The sequence below is a fragment of the Patagioenas fasciata genome, chromosome W, assembly GCF_037038585.1.
Source record: "Patagioenas fasciata isolate bPatFas1 chromosome W, bPatFas1.hap1, whole genome shotgun sequence".
Classification (NCBI taxonomy): domain Eukaryota; kingdom Metazoa; phylum Chordata; class Aves; order Columbiformes; family Columbidae; genus Patagioenas; species Patagioenas fasciata.
Genome location: NC_092559.1, coordinates 59,958,612 through 59,977,639, shown reverse-complemented (window position 1 = coordinate 59,977,639; position 19,028 = coordinate 59,958,612). Strand labels below are relative to the sequence as shown.

The window sequence follows — 19,028 nt, the reverse complement described above, 5'->3', positions numbered from 1 at the left end:
CATCTAAGTGCTCAAGTTATGCAAAACATGGTATAGTCTTCCCTAAGTAAGTAAAATGTTTTTAAATACAGCTTTCTTTAAAACTGACTTTGCAATGGCAAGCATTCTGTAGGTAAACCTGCTCATTTCTGGCCACTGTTTATTTCAAGGATATAGAAGCACACAGGCTTGGCTTCTTTTGTTTAATATCTATTCTGATATTTATGCAAAGGAGTGAGGGAGGGAGGCTTTTCTAGTTCTTCGTTCATACATAGGTTTTGAATGCATTGAACCCTACCAGTTCATTCAGGTGCCATGTAAGGAAAATAGTTCCTGTTCATAAAAAGAGGCCATACTGAAATAACTAACTAGCTCTTAAAAAGCACTGGTTCCTGGTCTTTGATTAGATGCTTCCTAACTGTAGTAACATAGGGTGTATGATGTGTATGGGATGGAATATTTGGTCAATTTTAGTCACTTGTTCTGTCCACCCCTCCTTGCAAATACACCCCTCTCATTTACAAGACGTGCAAAATTTATCAACAGCCTTGGCTGCCATAGCAATAAGTCTAAACCTGGGCCTCTTCTGCATACCATTGCTACTGTTATCACCTCCAGAGTGAATGGTGTGTGAAAAACATGCAGCCAGATTCAGAAAAGTGCAGTTGATGGAAAATGAGCAAAACACCGTCATTCAGATTTTTATTGTATTCTGAGAAATAGTAATGCAACTAGTGGTTTCAGTTAAAACTTCTCTACTGGTATCTTGAATTTGCTTGGTAAATGAAGAAAAAAAAATAAAGTATCTGTCATGCAGTGAATTTAACACTGACCTACCAAAATAATTTATTCCATCAGTCTCATGAATTTTAAGTTAATATGTTAAAGCCTTCTCCACCTGATGTTAGTCATCTGAAGAGGAGATGAGACACAAGACAATTCTTGGCTTCTGAGTGCTTTTGCATCTTCTGTGCCTGATGATGTGGTGAAGGCCAAGGAGGGCTGCGACAGGGTTGTTCTTAATGTAAGATACTGAGGGCAAAATCTGTTTGCTTGCTGTGCTCAAAGTATGCTAACTGATTTAGTGACCAACTTTATTTTGAATTTTGTGTGTCCTTTTTGCTGTTTGAAGAAATCTGAAATAATAGGTCAGTCTTGTCTGTGTAGCATGTTTGACACTTGATGTGTAATATCTTTGAGGTGTATTATCAAGGTTTAAAGCAAGGTGGCAATAAACCGTGGCAGACGCTCCCTGTTACCCCCTCACCTCCCGCCACCCCTTTCCTTTAGATCGGAAAGATGACAGGGAAGATAAGAGGGAAGGAAGAGAGACTCAGACTTCAAGTTGGAAAGTTTTAAAGGGCTTTACTAATGCTACTAATAAATAGAGAATATATACAAAGTATACAAAACCAATCTTGAATGCTCAATGTGGAGTTGGCGTCACTCCAGCAGCAGTGGAGCTGGGTGTGCGGAGCTGGCGTGACTCCAGCAGGTGCAGGTCAGGCCCCCGGAAGTCATGGGCAGGACTTCACAGCAAACCGGAAACTGGTTGCAGGGATTACAAATATTTAGGGAACATCTGTTTAAGGGACCCTTGTTCCTGCTGTCTTGTAGGGTTTCACAGTCAGTGAGATGTCTGAACAGAAGTGTTGGTGAAATAGATTGGAAAGGTGTATTTTCTAAGAGGAAGGGTGCCAAGGAAGGATTGGTCAGGTCATATTAATGACTTGCAATGAGGCAAGAAGGTAGGTCTGAGACAAGAATCAAAGCAAGGTCACTTGAGTCCCTGTCTAAGACTCACTCCATTCTCCTGTGCCTGGGGGTGCCAGCATAAGCAGTGTCCTCTCCTACCATCACCACTGTCCTGATGATAAACTCGTGCTTGGCTTTTCTTGTTCTCTGTGGAGAATTGGAACCTGGGCACAGATTTTCCTGTACTTTGCAACTCTGCCAGCTTCCATGTTGTTGATGTTATTAAATTTGTGAGACCGTAGTCTGTGCTGTGCTACAGTTGATTGATCTATGCTGTGGAAGAAGCTCTTTACTCTTCTAAATTTTACCAATAACTGCTATCCTTCACTGGTCTCTTATGAATTAGAAGCTTAGACAGAAGAGGAATGAGTTTAAATTAACTTTCTCATTGCTCTTCATAATCCTGGTTTTTGGGTTTTGTAGGGTTTTTTAGCAAGAACCTTATTTCCTTGAGTATGGTAATCGTAACTCTTGTGATTTTATATGATGACTATAAATTGTAAGTGCTAGTCTACAATCGTCTTACAGTCCATACTTGTAGGATGCTCTTCTGCCTTTCTTCTCTCCCTTCCTTCTATGAAATGTCTTATGTATGGGCTTCCTGAGCATTTAGTTGAGATAAGCATGTATACAGTGGTTAATTTATTTCCTCAAATGGACTGTTTTATAGGATTACATGGTCATCCACATCAATGGATGTGCCAAAATGTTATCAGAAGGAATCTGATTTAAAACATCTCTTCTGCCCTACCTTTTGAAGTTATCTGCTTTCTTGACTTGCCTCTTGTGTCATACAGAAAGTTTTATTCATTGATACAAATAATCATAAGTAGACAGTTTTTCTACTAATGAAAGTCCATAATCAATGACTTCTGTATAAAATTTTTTTGTTTTTGTTTTTTTAAGCCTAGGTTTTTAAGGTATGCAAATACAGTGCAACCGTTCCCCAGACTGACTGAATAACAACTTTCAACTAGTGTTTATAGGAACATTGATATTTGTGGTGGATTCATCTTGGCTGGTTGTCAAGTAACCATCAAGCTGCTCTATCACTCCCCCTTCCTCAACTGGACAGGAGAGAAAATATGACGAAAGGCTCGTGGGTCAAGATAAGGACAGGGAGATCACTCACCAGTTATATTCACCAGCAACAGACTCGACTTGGAGAAATTAATTTAATTTATTACCAATCAAGTCAGAGTAGGATAATGAGAAATAAAAACAAATAAAAACAAATCTTAAAACACCTTAAAACACCTTCCTCTCACCCCTCCCTTCTTCCTGAGCTTAATTTCACTCCCGAATTCTCTACCTCCTCCTCCCCTGAGTGGCACAAGGGGATGGGGAATGGAGGTTGCAGTCAGTTAATCACACATTTTCTCTCCTCCTCATTTTCTTCCCCTACTCCAGCGTAGGGTCCCACCCATGGGGTGCAGTCCTGCAGGAACAAACTGTTTCAGCAGTCACAAGTCCTGCCAGCAAACCTGCTCGAGCATGGGCTCCACAGAGTCACAGGTCCTGCCAGGAGCCTGCTCCAGCACAGGCCCTGCATGGGGGGCACAGCCTCCTTCAGGTGCATCCACCTGTTATGGTGGGGTCCATGGGCTGCAGGTGGATATCTGCTCCACCGTTAACCTCCATGGGCTGCCTCACCATGGTCTTCAACACAGGCTGCAGGGGCATCTCTGCTCTAGTGCCTGGAGCACCTCCTCCCCTCCTTCTTCACTAAACTTAGTGTCAGCATAGTTGTTTCTCTCCCGTATTTTCATTCCTCTCTTCTGGTTGCTGTTGCGCTGCAGTTTTTTGCCCTTCTTAGATATGTTATCACAGAGGCTCTACCACCATTGCTAATTGGCTCAGCTTTGGGCAGCGGCAGGTCCATCTTGGAGCTGGCTGGCACTGGCTCTATCAGATATGGGAGAAGCTTCTGGCATCTTCTCACAGAAGCCACCTCTGTAGCCCCCCTGCTACCAAAACCTTGCCATATAAACTAAATACAACATTTCAAAGACAACATATTTCTGAGATTTTTATCAAAATAAAGAGCCAGGTCAGAAAGACTTTATTAAAGTGCTTGTTGAGAGAGCAAGTGCTCAACTCCTAATAGTCACAGGGGAATCTGTTGAGTCAGATGTTCTGCCTCAAAAGCCAGGAAGTTTTCAGGTGGAAGTTTGCTTTTGTTAGACACTGGAGGTCAAACTGTGACTTAGAATTTGGTTTTAGACCAATTTTTATTAATTATACTATTTGTACAAACACTTAAAAAACAAAAGAAAAAACACTTGGTGTCACGGTCCATTTGGTGGACTCGTGATGGTTTGTTTACCTTGATCTTGAAGTGCAAAATTAAGGTGACCAAAATGCCAAGGGGTTATAATTCAATCAAACAGTGTAACTTTATTATTTTGCCCTTAAAGCGGCACGCGATAGAGCAAGTGGAGAAAAAGGAAAGAAAAAAAAGGGAGGAAAAAGGATTATAGCTACCATCACGGGTCCAAAGGCATCCCTATGGTCCCAGATCCCAAACAGCGTCCTGCCAGTCCTCCGTGATCCTTTGGTGGGGAGATCTCTCCAAAGTTCGGTTAGGAACCATCTTTTATGCTAAGCAACAACACCTCACACCTCCTCTCTCCCGTGGATTGAGGCCAATCTCCGCTTAATCCAGACTTAACTGCGCAGACCCAAAAAGTCCCCACTTCGCTTGCCAAAACTTGTCTGCGCCTGCGCCGCCTCGCGTTCAGGGGTCTCTTACTTGACCGCTGGGTGATCTCAAGACCCTCTGTGAGCCTCTGCGCATGCTCCTCTTCGTTGGCCTTAGTAACAGGGAGGAGGTGGGGGCAAGTTTGGCTGAGGCAGCAGGTGAAATCCATCTTCTGGACAGCAGCTACTTGTAGTCCCAGGTCAGAGACTCCCTATACCACGCAGTTCTTTCTCTCAGGCCATTTGTTTCTTGGTATCTCTCCAAGTTCCTGATAGCGATGTTGAGGCAAATACTGTTCTTCAGACCGACTCTTACACTTGGTAAAGAAGAGGAAAAGGGGTTTCCAGCATCACCAACAACTCCTTATTAAATTAACAGTGTGGGACTGTGTGATATGCTGTCTCTTTAGGATGATACAAAATGATACAGGTATAAAACTGGATGAACATGAAGTTTACTGCCACTTTCCCATTGGAATGTGTACCGCGGTATTTCTGTTACATCTTTATTCACTCTTGTTCTGTTTTCCACAAGTCTATCTCCCTCCCTTAATCCCTGTACTCAGATTGTTTTTCTGACATTGATTTATACTTACCCACATGATAATTTAAGGTTCCCATGGCCAAAACCAAATGCATAATTGTCTGCCTTCATTAGAAGTAATACCACTGCTCTAGAGTCTTTTCCTGTAAAATATTTTCCAGGGACTTCTATATGAACTAGTCACAGTATCATTTCCAATAGTAAACAACTTTTACAATTTGGACAGTAACTTAGAGCATGTTGTGATTTCCTCTTCACCAGACTAAAACTATTAAGTCAACTTGAATTCTAAAACCAGCTATAACTCAGTCTGTTTAACGTTAGTGTCACCATTGTGCAGTGCAGTTTGACTGAGAGGGGAGTCCATCAATGCTTTTGCTTTCTTATGTACCCTTTAATGTTATAAGTTGTTTCATCAACTCAGTGAGGGGTTTGCCATTGTTTTCTAAAGTTATTTGACATCTAAGGAACTTCAAAAATCTCATGTTTGAATAATTCTTCAGTATTTTCAAAGTCTGATCTGTAATTTAATAGGATTGGAATTATTTCAAACCATGCTCTGTATTTCTACTGTCTTCAAAACTTCATTGTTCATGTGTAAGACTAGAGCTAATGAGCAAGGAATGAATGTGGATGAAGCATAGATTATGTAGTGTGGGCAAAGGTGTAGGGGAAGGGACAGAGTTTATGGGATGGGGTTTGAACCTTTCCTTCCTAAAAATAGGCCATACTGGGCATCAAAATGTCTGTTGTAGATTTATAAAAATAAATGTTTAAAACATAGGCCACAACTTATCCTCTGAAAGGCAAAGCATTGGAGCTGGCCAAAGCTGATTAAACCAGTAGGCCTAGCAGCTGTCTTTTGGTATATCAGCAAGGCCTTGTCTTCTGATCATTCATGGCAAAATATAAATTTTATAGAAATGAAAATATGAGCAGATCACTAAAACACTTTATTTTTACTCGCTGTGTCTTATGTCCATTAAGTACTGCATGATATCTGATTTCAAGCTGAAACACTTCAGTTGCTTAAAACTTCAGATCCTTGAAAATCTGTCACCATTTATTGCAGGGAGACAATAAACCATGGCAGATGCTCTCCGTTACCTCCCCGCCTTCCCTGCTAAGGAAAGGGAATAGGAGGAAAAGGGAGAGAGACAAGTTGGAAAGTCAAAAATGCTTTACTAATAATACTAATAAGAAGAGAAAAATAATAATGCAAAATATACAAAACCAATATTGAATTTCCCAGTGTAGCGAAGCAGCAGCCCACAACAGCATTGCACCAGCGGCTGCAGGACAGGCACTAAGAAGTTCTGGACTGGACTCGGCAGTAAACCAGAACTGGATTCAGGGATGCATGGCCTGAAACCAGGCCTAGAATCACAGGCAGAACAGGCAAGATCCTCTTTGGATGCCTGCCATCAACAAAGAAGGCGAGACCCTCGTGATCTCCCAATTTTATATGGTTTATGACATGGATGGGCATGGAATACCTAGTTGGTCACTTATGGTCACCTGTTCCATCCGCCTCTCCCTGCAAGTACACCCCTTTCACTTATGGAATGTATAAAATTTATCAGTGACCTTGGCTGCCATAGCAATAAGTCTAAACCTGGGCCTCTTCTGCATACCATTGCTACCGTTATCAGTTCTGGAGCAAACAGTGTCGGAAAAAACATGCAGCCAACTTCAGAAAAGTGCAGTTACTTAGAAGAACTTAGTTGAAAGTTAAGCTTGACAGTATTCAATAAGAGACTGGACAACACCCTCAGACACATGGTGTGAACTGTGGACTTGTCATATTCAGGGACAGGAATTGGACTCTATGATCCTTGTGGGTCCCTTCCAACTCAGGACTTTCTATGATTCTATGAAAGGGAAATTCACTAAAAGAGAATTGGTCTTGTTTTAAACTAAACCAGGACACTAATGTACAGTATGTAATGATGTTTCTGGTAAAGGTAAATGTATTTTTTTTCTTAACCTTATAGGTTTAATGAGAAGTTCTAACCCATTTTTGTCCCTTCAGCTCCTGAAAAATTGCTGATATTATTTGTGATTTTATGCTAATTCAGAAGTGGTAAAAGATCTGATGCTAAAAGCTGATTGTTAAATGGGAACAAAACAGTTTAGAAAACAGTTTGAAGGCACTGCTCTGTGCAGCATTATGTAGCTATAAAACATATTCTATATACTATGGCATTGAACTTTATAGGTAAATAAATGTATACATGTATTATCTCATGATTAAATACAGAAAACTTTCCAAGCTTTTTAGGAAAAACTTCCTAAGCTTTTACTGACCATGAATAAACCTGACTCAAACCCAAAACATAACAGCAAAAGCAAGTCTAAGAATGTAAGTGTAAAACTAGATAAACCACTGCTGGTATGGGAGAGATTTCAATCTGGTTGCTTGAATGTAGCTTCTACTTTTTTTACTCTCTCAAAGCTTGTTTTAAAAATTCTTATTATATGCATGTAATATAGAAAGCAAAATCTTAAGATGTACTCATTTCACAAGTATGTTGAGCATGTTTTGTTTGAGTTGTCAGTGACTTTCTGTCCAGAAAAAGATTTTATTTCAGAGCATTTTCCATACAACAAGAAGCCGATGTTATACAATACTGTCGCACAAGCTATCATATACAGTATTTATCAGACTTCAGAGCATTTTTAGGAATAAGGAAAATTCTGTGTTTTCCTATTGCTTTTAATTGTGTTTACAGAGCTTGTTGACTCGGAGTCCTGAGAAACCATTGGTCATGTTTGGATGCCATAGCTGATAAATTACTTTTGACTATAGCTGCACTTTTAATCACTCTCCTTATTTATTTTCAGGGATCCCTCATGAAGCTGCTCAGAGTAGCAAAAGCTTGCTACAATTTTAGAAGCAAGCCAGGGAGAGTATTTTTAAGACTGTAGATGGGCATTGGGAGAAAGCTGTAGTCTTGGTACACTGTCATTTTGAAAAAGCAAAAAGGTTTTTGTACTGTCCTAAATCTGAGGATAATCAGCAAATGCCTGAAAGATCATGCAGGGGATTCGTGTTGTCTGATATGGGGAGAAATCACCTTGTATGAGAGATATTATAGAGGCTCAGAACTTGCCGTGTGCAAAATTAATACCTGCAAAAATGTGCATGTGATGCCTACCGAGAGAGTTTGCAGTCTTTGGGACTGCCAGAGTGCATGTGCTGAGCGTGCAGGCTGTCATGTTGCAGGGTCTGCTGTGCCCATCCTGGTCTCCCATCCCCTTGCCACAGGTAATACTCAAGAGATGGCAGTCAGTGCCTCTGGTGGCTGTTTTTTTTTTTACTCAACACCTCCATGGGCCACAGTCCCCTCAGTGTTGTACCTGCTCCCATGTCTGCTCCTGCTTGGACAGTCCCTGACTTCCTTCCACACAGTGCAACACTCCCACTACCAAAACCCCATCAATTTACCTCAACATGGGGGACTGTGTGTAATTTATATATTTTTTAGCATCATTAACAGACCAAAATTGGGAGACAAGTAGGACATCAGCTAATGTTGTACAAGTTCATACCTTCTTTTCAGTGGCCTTATTGTTTTTACAGTAACTAAGACAACAAAACCCCAGACTTGAGAAGTTGTAGATATTATGGCAATGAAAATAACTTTGGAGTCATGGTAAACAGGGTGGGGAAAGAAGTAAGAGGAAGGAGGTCTTTAGCACTAGTGTTGGCATGATCTGGAAGTACCAAACACATAAAAGAATAATCCTTTTTTTAAAGCAAATGTTAATTACAGACTAGCAAGGAAAGTTCTTTCTAACCTTCTATGCTAACTTAAGCTGCTTTTGTGAAAGCTTTAATTAATCTCACATGTGGAGAAAGGAACCTGTAGATTCTTATATTCAATAGTCTGCATTTTTTTGAAAAGGATGTGTTAAGATGTCAAAATGGAAAGAGGAGTTGAAAACACTGTTCATTCAACTGCTAAGACACAGGCTTTTCTCCTAAGCCTAGCCTAGGACTGATCACACATCAATGAATAGATTTCTGTATCAATGATAAAAACTGGTGTGACTCTACCTCCTTAAGTGGTACTTCTCATCCTTCTGTAGTCCTCATATTCCTGCTTAAGTCAAGGAGGACTTAGCACTTCTTTTTAGTCTGCATTAGACTGCAACACTACAGTGGTCAAAGTGAATTAAGAACAACAGCATATTAGCCTTAATGTTTCTGCCATGCTAGAGCAGACATTTTTAATAGTCAAACTGCGTTACTATGACATTTTGTTAGTTTCTTTTCTTTTTCTTCAGCATCAAGATATTTCTGGAAAAAATAATTAATTCTCTTTGTAATTAGTAATGAGTTATTGTCTTAGTTCCTGTTAGTATTTTTAATGAATACTATATACTTTGTGGTAGTGAAGGAAGCTGAAAGAGGAAGAGAAGGAAGAGTAAGGAACTGATAGTAGTTTTTACAGGATTTTTTTTTTTTTTAATTTGTTCTTTTCTTCTTTCTTTCTCAACTCTAAATAAGCAAAAGTACATTTATATTTTTTTAAGTATATGTGTCCAAGCACTTAGCAAGGGAAAAAGGAGACTACTCTCCTATTTAATATAACTAATACTACTTCAACTGAGCTAATTGAAACTTCCAGATTGGGAGGGCATCATGTCATGTGTGGATTATGGAAAAAATGGAAGTCTCATACTAAAGATTGTTTAGCTGAAGTTGTAAATCTTTTATATGTTTTACATATTAACTTTTGCTTGTTTCTGAATATTTAAGTAAATCTAAAATTTAAGTAGCTCTATAGTGAGTTGCCAAAGAAAAGTACATCAGCTTCGAAGGGCTTTAGTGGCAAAACAGTGACTAATTCTATAACACATTTCATCCTATAGACATAAGGTGTGTAACTTCCATTTGTTTGAAAAAATAATCAATAAAATCTTCATCATCAAGTGTCAAAATGTATTCTACAGGGTGTTTCAAAATGATGGACCCAATTTCAAAGCAGTTGCAGGGTTGCCATCTTGCAAATTCCTGAGGCTAGGTGCTGTTTGTGAGCTGGGAGAGGCATCTAGCAGTAATAATTTGAAACTCTATGCCCCACCCTTTCAAGTGGGAAAAGTTTCATTCATGGGCGGTTTGTGGTTGCAATGATATAGTGATTTTGAATTGGGTCCATCTTTTTGAAACACCCTGTAGTTGTTTTAATTCTAGAGGCATCTGAAGTTTGGCATTGTTATTGGAACAAACTCCTAATTACTCAGTAATTTGGCAAAATCACAATTTCTCCAACTAGCTTAACAAAGAGCTCTATGTTTTTTTGCCACAGAGTATAGACAGCTTGTTATTCAGCCAAGCTGTAGCTTCAGTTAAAACATGGAAAGAAAAGACTGTAACTCTAGTTTATCAGAAGTAACAAAAAAGCGCAGGTAAGCTTTATTAATGCTGTTGTGTACCTAACCGTGCCCTGCAAAGTGCTCTGGTTTGTTTTTGCAAAACACTGCTGAGCAATCAACAGGAATATGCAGGCCATCTCATAAAACAAATAGAGGCTATTTAGCTGGGGTTATAGAAGATTTTTGTGCTGACAGTGGAGGAGAGCAGCAACTCAAGGCTGAACAATTGGACTTTTACTGACACTCCTACTTGCTTTAGTTGTATAGGTTTTGCCTACATTTTACATATGAAAATCCTAACCTGTGGTATGTTGAAAGCCTCAGTTGTGTGATATACTGTATTGTGACAGAACTGAATAGCATTTCTGGTCAAATGTATGTGTACTCATTAAGCATACATCTATGATTTGGATTCAGTTATTCTTTTGTCTTTTTAGTTAATATGTCAGAGCCTTTATTTTCTTCTTCCAATGTCAATCTTCATCCAAAAAAATTGTCAGGTTTCTAAGACTTTTGTTTTGATGGTCTCTTTAAATTTCCAGAGTTAAAGAACTGGTTGCACTATAGTAATATGCATCAAATTGCATTTGGGTATGCTTAATTCAGAGGTAAATATATCTAATATTGCAGACAAGAACTAAAGTTTAGGTATGGCTGAAGAAGTAATTGTAGAGATTCAAAAGAGTGAGAAGTAGTGCAAAGGTTATGTTAAACAAAATGGCTATAAAAGTCACCTTTGCATAACCTTTGTGATTGTGCAAGGGATTGGAATCAAGAAAACAGCTATCCAATCTCCTATAGCATGGTGATTTAGAAGGAGAAGATGAGTTGGTGCTGAGGGTACAGTGACGTTTTTGTGGAGGACTAGCATGTGCATTGATTCCCCTGGGTTACCTTCTTCCTCCTTTAGGTTTGTCGCGCTTTAACCCCAACTAACAACTAAGAACCATGATAGCTGCTTGCTCACTCCCCCCTCCCCCTTTCCCCAAATAGGGGAGAGAACTGAAAGGGAAGGGAGAAACTCATAGGTTGAGAGAAAAACAGTTTAATAAAACAAAATAAAACTGATATACTACTACTACTATATATAAAATAAAATAAATGATACTTAATGCGCTCCCTCAAGAACCTCCAGGCATGCTGAACAGCCAGTCCCAGAGAGGAGAACACCCTGATCTCGAACAGCTGATCCCAGCGAGAGAGAGCAAAAAGGCAGAAAGGCCCAAAGGCCAATTGCAAAACGGCAGAACGGCAACAGGCTGAACTAACAAAACTAACCAAACTAATGGAACTCCCGAACGGAGATGAACCAGAACAGATCTAACGAGCCAGAAAAATCAACTCCAATTATATATGAAGCTCATGGTATGGAATATTTTAATTGATCAGCCTGGATGTCAGTCAAGATCTGTTCCCATCTATGCCCCCCTTCCTAGCTGCCTTGCACCTGCAGATAGAAAGCCTAGAAAGATCTTGGTCTCCCTGACAAGAGTTAAGATATTAGTAAATTCTTACATTCTTTTCATACCAACTCAAAACCACTGAAAAGTTACTTGAAGAAAACATTAACTCTATCCCAGGGTGCTACCTTATTATTCTCGAACTAAATCCAAATGACAACCATGCTAGCTACGAAAGTTTCTGACTGCATGAAGAAAATTAACTCAATTTCAGTCAAACCATCACAAGCTTTCAGTGAAATGGTGCTTCAGCATAGAAACAGATGGGCTTCAAGGAGCCTTAACTCCTAGCTGAATAATATGATTTTGCTGCTGAAAGCAACTGGTCTTGGTTACTCTAACTGCCAAGCAGTAGAGATATTTCTGACAGTTCACAAGTACCCCTTTGTAATGAAGCCAGATTGAAACCCTTTGACTATGAGTACTCCTATTTTTTTATTTTGCTTTTATTTTGGGAAGAAACATGTATTAAGAACTTATCTCTTACTTAAAGGGAGGTGAAGGCTGGGACAAAGGATATGTTTCTTCACATTCTGGAAATGGTAGAAAACAAGAGAGTTCAAAAACCTACAACTTTAAACTCAACTTAAAATTCTGGTATTTAATATCTTTGGGATTTGATGTCAGCATTTCCTGAACAATACAGCAATCTATCAGTAAAATGTAGCTAAATTTAAACTGACAACCATCTTAGTGATACTAAAACATTTTTAGATTTCTATGCAATACTATATGTCTTGGTAAGGATCATGGGGAAAAATAAGTTGTAAATTCTAAAGTACAGTATTTTTTTTACCTTACGTAATTTTATTTGCTAAGCAGTTAACTTTGAATCATGTATGTTATACATATTTAGTGTTGCTATGAAAACATTCAGATGTGAAGCTCCAAAGAGTGAGGGTTTCACAAAACATGTTCCTGACCCTAATTAACGTTACTTTTAGAATAATTGCATTGAATAAGCTAGTTAAGTTTCAGATTATGGCCTAAAATTGATTAGAATAATCAGAGTATTAAATGATTTTTGAGAAGATCAGAGTTTGAGGTAGTACATATTCAGCAAAGTGCAGTGTAATGAGATTAACTTACATATGTATTGATGCCAGTTAGTTTAAAGGCATAAATGGAGGGTGAGGGCTAGGAAGGTGATGGGAGAAGGCTGAATCTATATTTAGAGATGTCCATCTTTATCTGACTCTACAGCTGGGTGCTGATTTTTCCTTTAGAAGACTTGCATTTTGCTTGCATATGTATATTAATGCACTTATCTGCTCTATGCAGCAACACGTACAGAACTTAGGAAAAAATTATCATGCAAAATGAATCATGTACATCCCAGTGGGCACAACTGGCAGATAACTTGTGTGCAACGATATGATGTACAAATCAGATTAATGACTTTTACTCTCCTTCAGGGAACAACCCATCTTCAGCACCCGAGCTCACGTCTTCCAGATTGACCCAAACACTAAGAAGAACTGGGTTCCCACCAGCAAGCATGCTGTTACTGTGTCCTACTTCTATGACAGCACAAGAAATGTCTACAGAATAATTAGTTTGGATGTCTCAAAGGTAAGCTGTATTTCAGAGAACTTGCTTGCTGATCGACTTTTATATTTATTTTCCGGTCTGACGTCCTTTATGTATCTTACCAGTTGCTTTTGTCATTATCTGAGTAACAGATTCCTGATGTGTTAAAATGGAGCATCTTTCTTATGAGCTGATACTGAGAGAGCTGTATCTGTTCAGCCTGGAGAAGAGAAGGCTGAGAGGGGATCTTATCAATGCTTACAAATATCTGAAGGGTGGATGTCAAGAGGATGTGACCAGACTCCTTTCAGTGGTGCCCAACGATAGGATGAGGGGCAACAGGCACAGACTGAAGCATAGGAGGTTCCATCTGAATATGAGGAGAAACTTCTTTACTTTGAGGGTTGTCCTGTCCCAACAGATGGGATGAGGGATGAGTTAATTCTGAACACGACATGCGCCCTGACTCAACAGATGAGATCAGGTGTGAGTTAACTCCGGGTAATTCTGCGCGGCAATGTGAAGTGAATGACAGACAATCACTTCGAGGGTCCAATTATGAATTTACTAAAAGCACATGGTGGTATACAAATTACAGCAATCAGTGACTTGGCAAAAGTATGTTATAATATCACAAAACTTATCAATACATTGACAGCAAAAGCCCTTCTAAAAATGGTGGATTGGCAACAATTAGTAATGCAAAACTTAACAAGACTTTAGCAGCAGAACTTACAATGATATTACTTTATATGTTTAAGAAAAAGGAAGAGAGAGAGAGAAGAGGACAACTAAGATATCAGAAAGAGAAAGGGAGAGAGAGAGAGACAGAGAGGGAGAGTAAGATATCACCACTCCACAGGTACATCGGTCCCGCGACAACCTCTGGAGGGGGGGACGTGTTGAAGATTTACACGCCGCCAACCTGTATCATACGTGAGGTTGTTTTATAACCCAGTTCATTTACATGCGAGATAGGAGAAGGCGGTTCATCTCCTCCCTCTGCTCGTTCTTCATGCTAATTAGGAAGACTCTTCTGGAAATGGGTCTGGGGTCTTCAAATTAGAGGAAAGTTCATGGTATTGACCAGAAGTGAGTTGTCTTGCCCATCAGGGGTAGCTGTTGGTTCGTGGTTTCTTCTGATAGTTGGTTGTCCGACAGATGGTTCATCTCTATCATCCCAATTAGGCCATAAGACCTTTTACAGCAACACTGTTGAATGTCCTTATCTTCCAAGGTGTCTGCCTCCATGGCCATAAAACTTTGTGAAAGATAAGATGAGGTGTCATCTATCTCTTCCTCCCAAAGTAACAAAAACCAGACGTTTAAGGCATAACAAGGTCTTTGTTCTGCTAAGCATGGGGGGAGTGCTTCAAGGTTGTCACAAGGGTGACAGAACACTGGAACAGGCTGCCCAGAGAGGCTGTGGAGTCTCCTTCTCTGGAGACATTCAAAACCTGCCTGGACGCATTCACAGAATCACAGAATTGGCTAGGTTGGAAAAGACCTCAGAGATCATCAAGTCCAACCCTTGGTCCAACTTCAGCCCATTTACTAGATCATGGCACTAAGAGCCATGTCCAATCTCAGTTTAAAAACCTCCAGGGACGGTGAGTCCACCACCTCCCTAGGCAGGCCATTCCAATGCCTGATCACTCTTTCCGTAAAGAACTTCTTCCTAATATCCAGCCTAAACTTCCCCTGGCAGAGTTTAAGCCCATGTCCCCTTGTCCTATTGCTAACTGCCTGGGAGAAGAGACCAGTTCCCACCTGACTATAACTTCCCTTCAGGTAGTTATAGAGAGCAATGAGGTCACCTCTAAGCCTCCTCTTCTCCAGGCTGAACAACCCCAGCTCCCTCAGCCTCTCACCATAGGTCATGTGCTCAAGTCCCTTCACCAGTCTTGTTGCTCTTCTCTGGACCCGCTCCAGCACCTCAATATCTTTCCTGAACTGAGGGGCCCAGAACTGAACACAATACTCCAGGTGTGGCCTCACCAATGCAGAGTACAGGGGAAGGATCACTTCCCTTGTCCTGCTGACCACACTATTTTTGATACAGGCCAGGATACCATTGGCCTTCTTGGCCACCTGGGCACACTGTTGGCTCATGTTGAGCTTGCTGTCAATCAGTACCCCCAGGTCCCTTTCTGTCTGGCTGCTCTCCAGCCACTCTGTGCCCAGCCTGTAGCGCTGAAGGGGGTTGTTGTGGCCAAAGTGCAGGACCCGGCACTTGGCCTTGTTGAACTTCATCCCATTGGAATCAGCCCATTTTTCCAGTCTATCCAGATCTCTTTGCAGAGCCCTCCTGCCTTCCAGCAGGTCAACACTGCCCCCCAACTTGGTGTCATCAGCAAATTTGCTGATGGTGGTCTCAATCCCCTCATCTAAATCATCAATAAAGATGTTAAACAGGACTGGACCCAACACTGACCCCTGGGGGACACCACTAGTGACTGGCCGCCAGCTAGATGCAGCCCCATTTACCAGCACTCTCTGGGCCCGGCCCTCCAGCCAGTTCTTAACCCAGCAGAGAGTGCACTTGTCCAAGCCATGGGCTATCAGCTTTTGAAGGAGTATATTATGGGAGACAGTGTCAAAGGCTTTGCTGAAGTCTAGATAGATCACATCTACAGCTTTCCCCTCATCCACTAGGTGGGTCACCTGATCATAAAAGGAAATCAGGTTGGTCAGACAGGACCTGCCCCTCCTAAACCCATGCTGGCTGGGTCTGATCCCTGGTCCATCCTGGAGGTGCTGTGTGATTGCATTCAGGATGATCTGCTCCATCACCCTGCCAGGCACCGAGGTCAGGCTGACAGGCCTGTAGTTGCCAGGGTCAGCTTTGCAGCCCTTTTTGTGGATTGGGGTAACATTTGCCAGTTTCCAATCATTTGGGACCTCCCCAGTGAGCCAAGACTGTTGGAAGATGATGGAGAGCGGCTTGGCGAGCTCTTCTGCTAGCTCCCTCATCACCCTAGGATGGATCCCGTCTGGTCCCATAGACTTATGAGGATCCAGATGGCTCAGTAAGCCACCAACTATTTCCTCTTGGAATACAAGGGGACTATTTGGCTTCCTATTCCTGTCAACCATCTCCAGAGGCCAGTTATCCTGAGGGCCATCTGTTTGACTGGTAAATATTGAGGCAAAGTAGGTATTAAGTACCTCAGCTTTCTCCTCATCTTTGTTAACTATATTTCCCTCAAAGTCCAGTAGAGAATGGAGGTTTTCCTTGCCCCTCCTTTTGTTATTAACATATTTAAAGAAGGACTTTTTATTATCCCTAACAGAATTGGCCAAATTAACTTCAAACTGCACTTTTGTTTCCCTGATTTTTTTCCTGCACGATCTAGCTATTTTCCTAAATTCTTCATAGGTAGCCAGCCCTTTTTTCCACAGTCTGTAAACTCTCTTTTTATTTCTGATTTCCTTCAAAATCTCCCTGTTTAGCCAAGCCGGTTGTCTTCCCTGTCGGCTAGCCTTTCGGCGCACTGGTATAGCCTGATCCTGTGCCCTCAAAACCTCCCGCTTGAAGTATGTCCAACCCTCCTGGGCCCCCTTGTTTTTAAGCATTGTTTCCCAGGGTATGCTCTGAACTAGACTTCTGAATAGGCAAAAATCTGCCCTCCGGAAGTCCAGTGTAGAGGTTTTATTGGTGGCTCTCCTTGCATCTCTAACTATTGAAAATTCTATTATTTCGTGGTCGCTATGCCCCAGGCGGTCGCCAACCACTACATCTCCCACCAGCCCTTCTTTGTTTGTAAACAGTAGGTCTAGCAAGGCCTTACCCCGGGTAGGCTCATTTACCAGCTGATGAAGGAAATTGTCCTCTATACACTCTAGGAAATTCCTAGACTGCCTCTTCTGTGCAGTATTGAGCTCCCAGCAGATATCTGGCAGGTTAAAGTCCCCCACAAGAACAAGGGCTGTCGATTTTGAGACATCTGCCAGCTGCTTGTAGAATAATTCATCTCCTTCATCATCCTGGTCGGGTGGTCTATAACAGACACCCACAAGGACATCAGCCTTGTCGGACTTGCCCCTGATTCTGGTCCACAGGCACTCAACCTTGTCACTACTGACCTCAAGTTTAACAGAGTCAAGAGACTCTCTAACATATAAAGCCACCCCTCCACCTCTCCTGCCCTGCCTGTCTTTTCTGAAGAGCCTGTAGCCACCCATAGCAGCACTCCAGTCATACGAGTCATCCCACCACGTTTCTGTGATGGCAACTATGTCATAGCTTTCCTGCTGCACGATGGCTTCCAGCTCCTCTTGTTTGTTGCCCATACTGCGTGCATTAGTGTACATGCACTTCAAGTGGGCTGCTGATTTCACTCTTAATTCAGGCTTTTTGTCCTTAGGCTGATCTTTGGAGAGCCCAGTTTCAATCCCTTCCCCCTTCAAACCTAGTTTAAAGCCCTCTTGATCAGTGCTGCCAACTTATGGGCTATAGTCCTCTTGCTCTTCCCAGAGGGATGAAGCCCATCTGATTTCATGAGACTAGGTACCATGGAGTTTGCCCCATGGTCAAAAAAAACAAAATTTTTATGGTGGCACCAATCCTTTAGCCATCTGTTAATGAGGTGGGCTTTTCTGTTTCTCTCTTTATTTGCCTCCTCATCCATTCCGGATAGCACAGGAACTGAGGCAAATATCACCTGTGCTCCTGTCCCATGAACTGACTGACCCAGTGCTTTAAAGTCTTTTTTAATTGCCCTGATACTTCTTCTGTTAATGTCCTCACTGCCAGCTTGGACTACTAACAGGGGATAATAATCTGTGGGCTGAATTAGCTCCGGCAGTCTTCTATTGATATCCCTCACCCTGGCCCCAGGAAGGCAGCAGACCTCCCTGTGGGAAAAAATATGGAACGCTTCACGAATTTGCGTGTCCTGTGCAATCTCCTCTAGGTGAACCTGCTTCAGTAGGTGGGTTGGACTAGATGATCTCCAGAGGTCCCTTCCAAGCCCAACCATTCTATGATTCTGTTTACATTGCTTCATTACATATTTCAAGTGTTTATTGGAAAATACTATTTTCCATGCACTCATATTTAGTTTGATAAATCTATTGCTGAATTGAAGCAATGACCCATTGGTTAATATTTTGAGCAGTCTAAAAACGCATTCCCTGTGAGATACATTAAAAAGTACAAATAGGGTTATAATAACCTGTTTTCATCTCCGTATTCAATGATGTTATCAATATTGATGGTTTCAGCGTTATGAAGGACATCTGTTTAGTGCCCATAACCACTTAGTAAATCCTTCTCTGTTACATAATCTTCCAATTTTTTCGGTAAAGAATGAGAGAAATACACTTGAGATTTGAGTTACAATCCCATTTCTGCCCCACATCTTTACCCCTCTTTAGGTCAGTAGGTTCCAGTAGGATTTCTGGATAACATTTAACTTATGTACTGATTGTTTGAACATCATTAAATCTTTTTTCTTTAAAAAAAAAAAAAGAAGACATTTTTAAGATGTGATCTTCACTCACCTCTGAGATACTACTGTACATTGCAGATTCCCACTTGAATTTGCTTGTGAAGATCTTTGGTCTATTTTGAGAGAGGGTTTTTTCCCCCCCTTATTCTGTGTCAATAGGTCTATGAGCCAGATTCAGCTGAGATAGGTCCTACAGAAATAAGTTCTGCTTATTCTTTCTAAATT

The 19,028-nt window shown here is 41.1% G+C and overlaps 1 protein-coding gene across 3 annotated transcripts in view; it reads left to right on the top strand.

Annotated features, from left to right (window-relative positions):
- Window positions 1-19,028, top strand: part of LOC136114527 (homer protein homolog 1-like) — a 99,507-nt gene that overhangs the window by 23,926 nt on the left and 56,553 nt on the right. For all 3 annotated transcript variants that reach the window (XM_065859899.1, XM_065859900.1, XM_065859902.2), the window contains one exon: window positions 13,236-13,392. In XM_065859899.1, coding sequence (XP_065715971.1) covers window positions 13,236-13,392 — 157 coding nt within the window. The remainder of the gene's footprint in view (window positions 1-13,235; window positions 13,393-19,028) is intronic.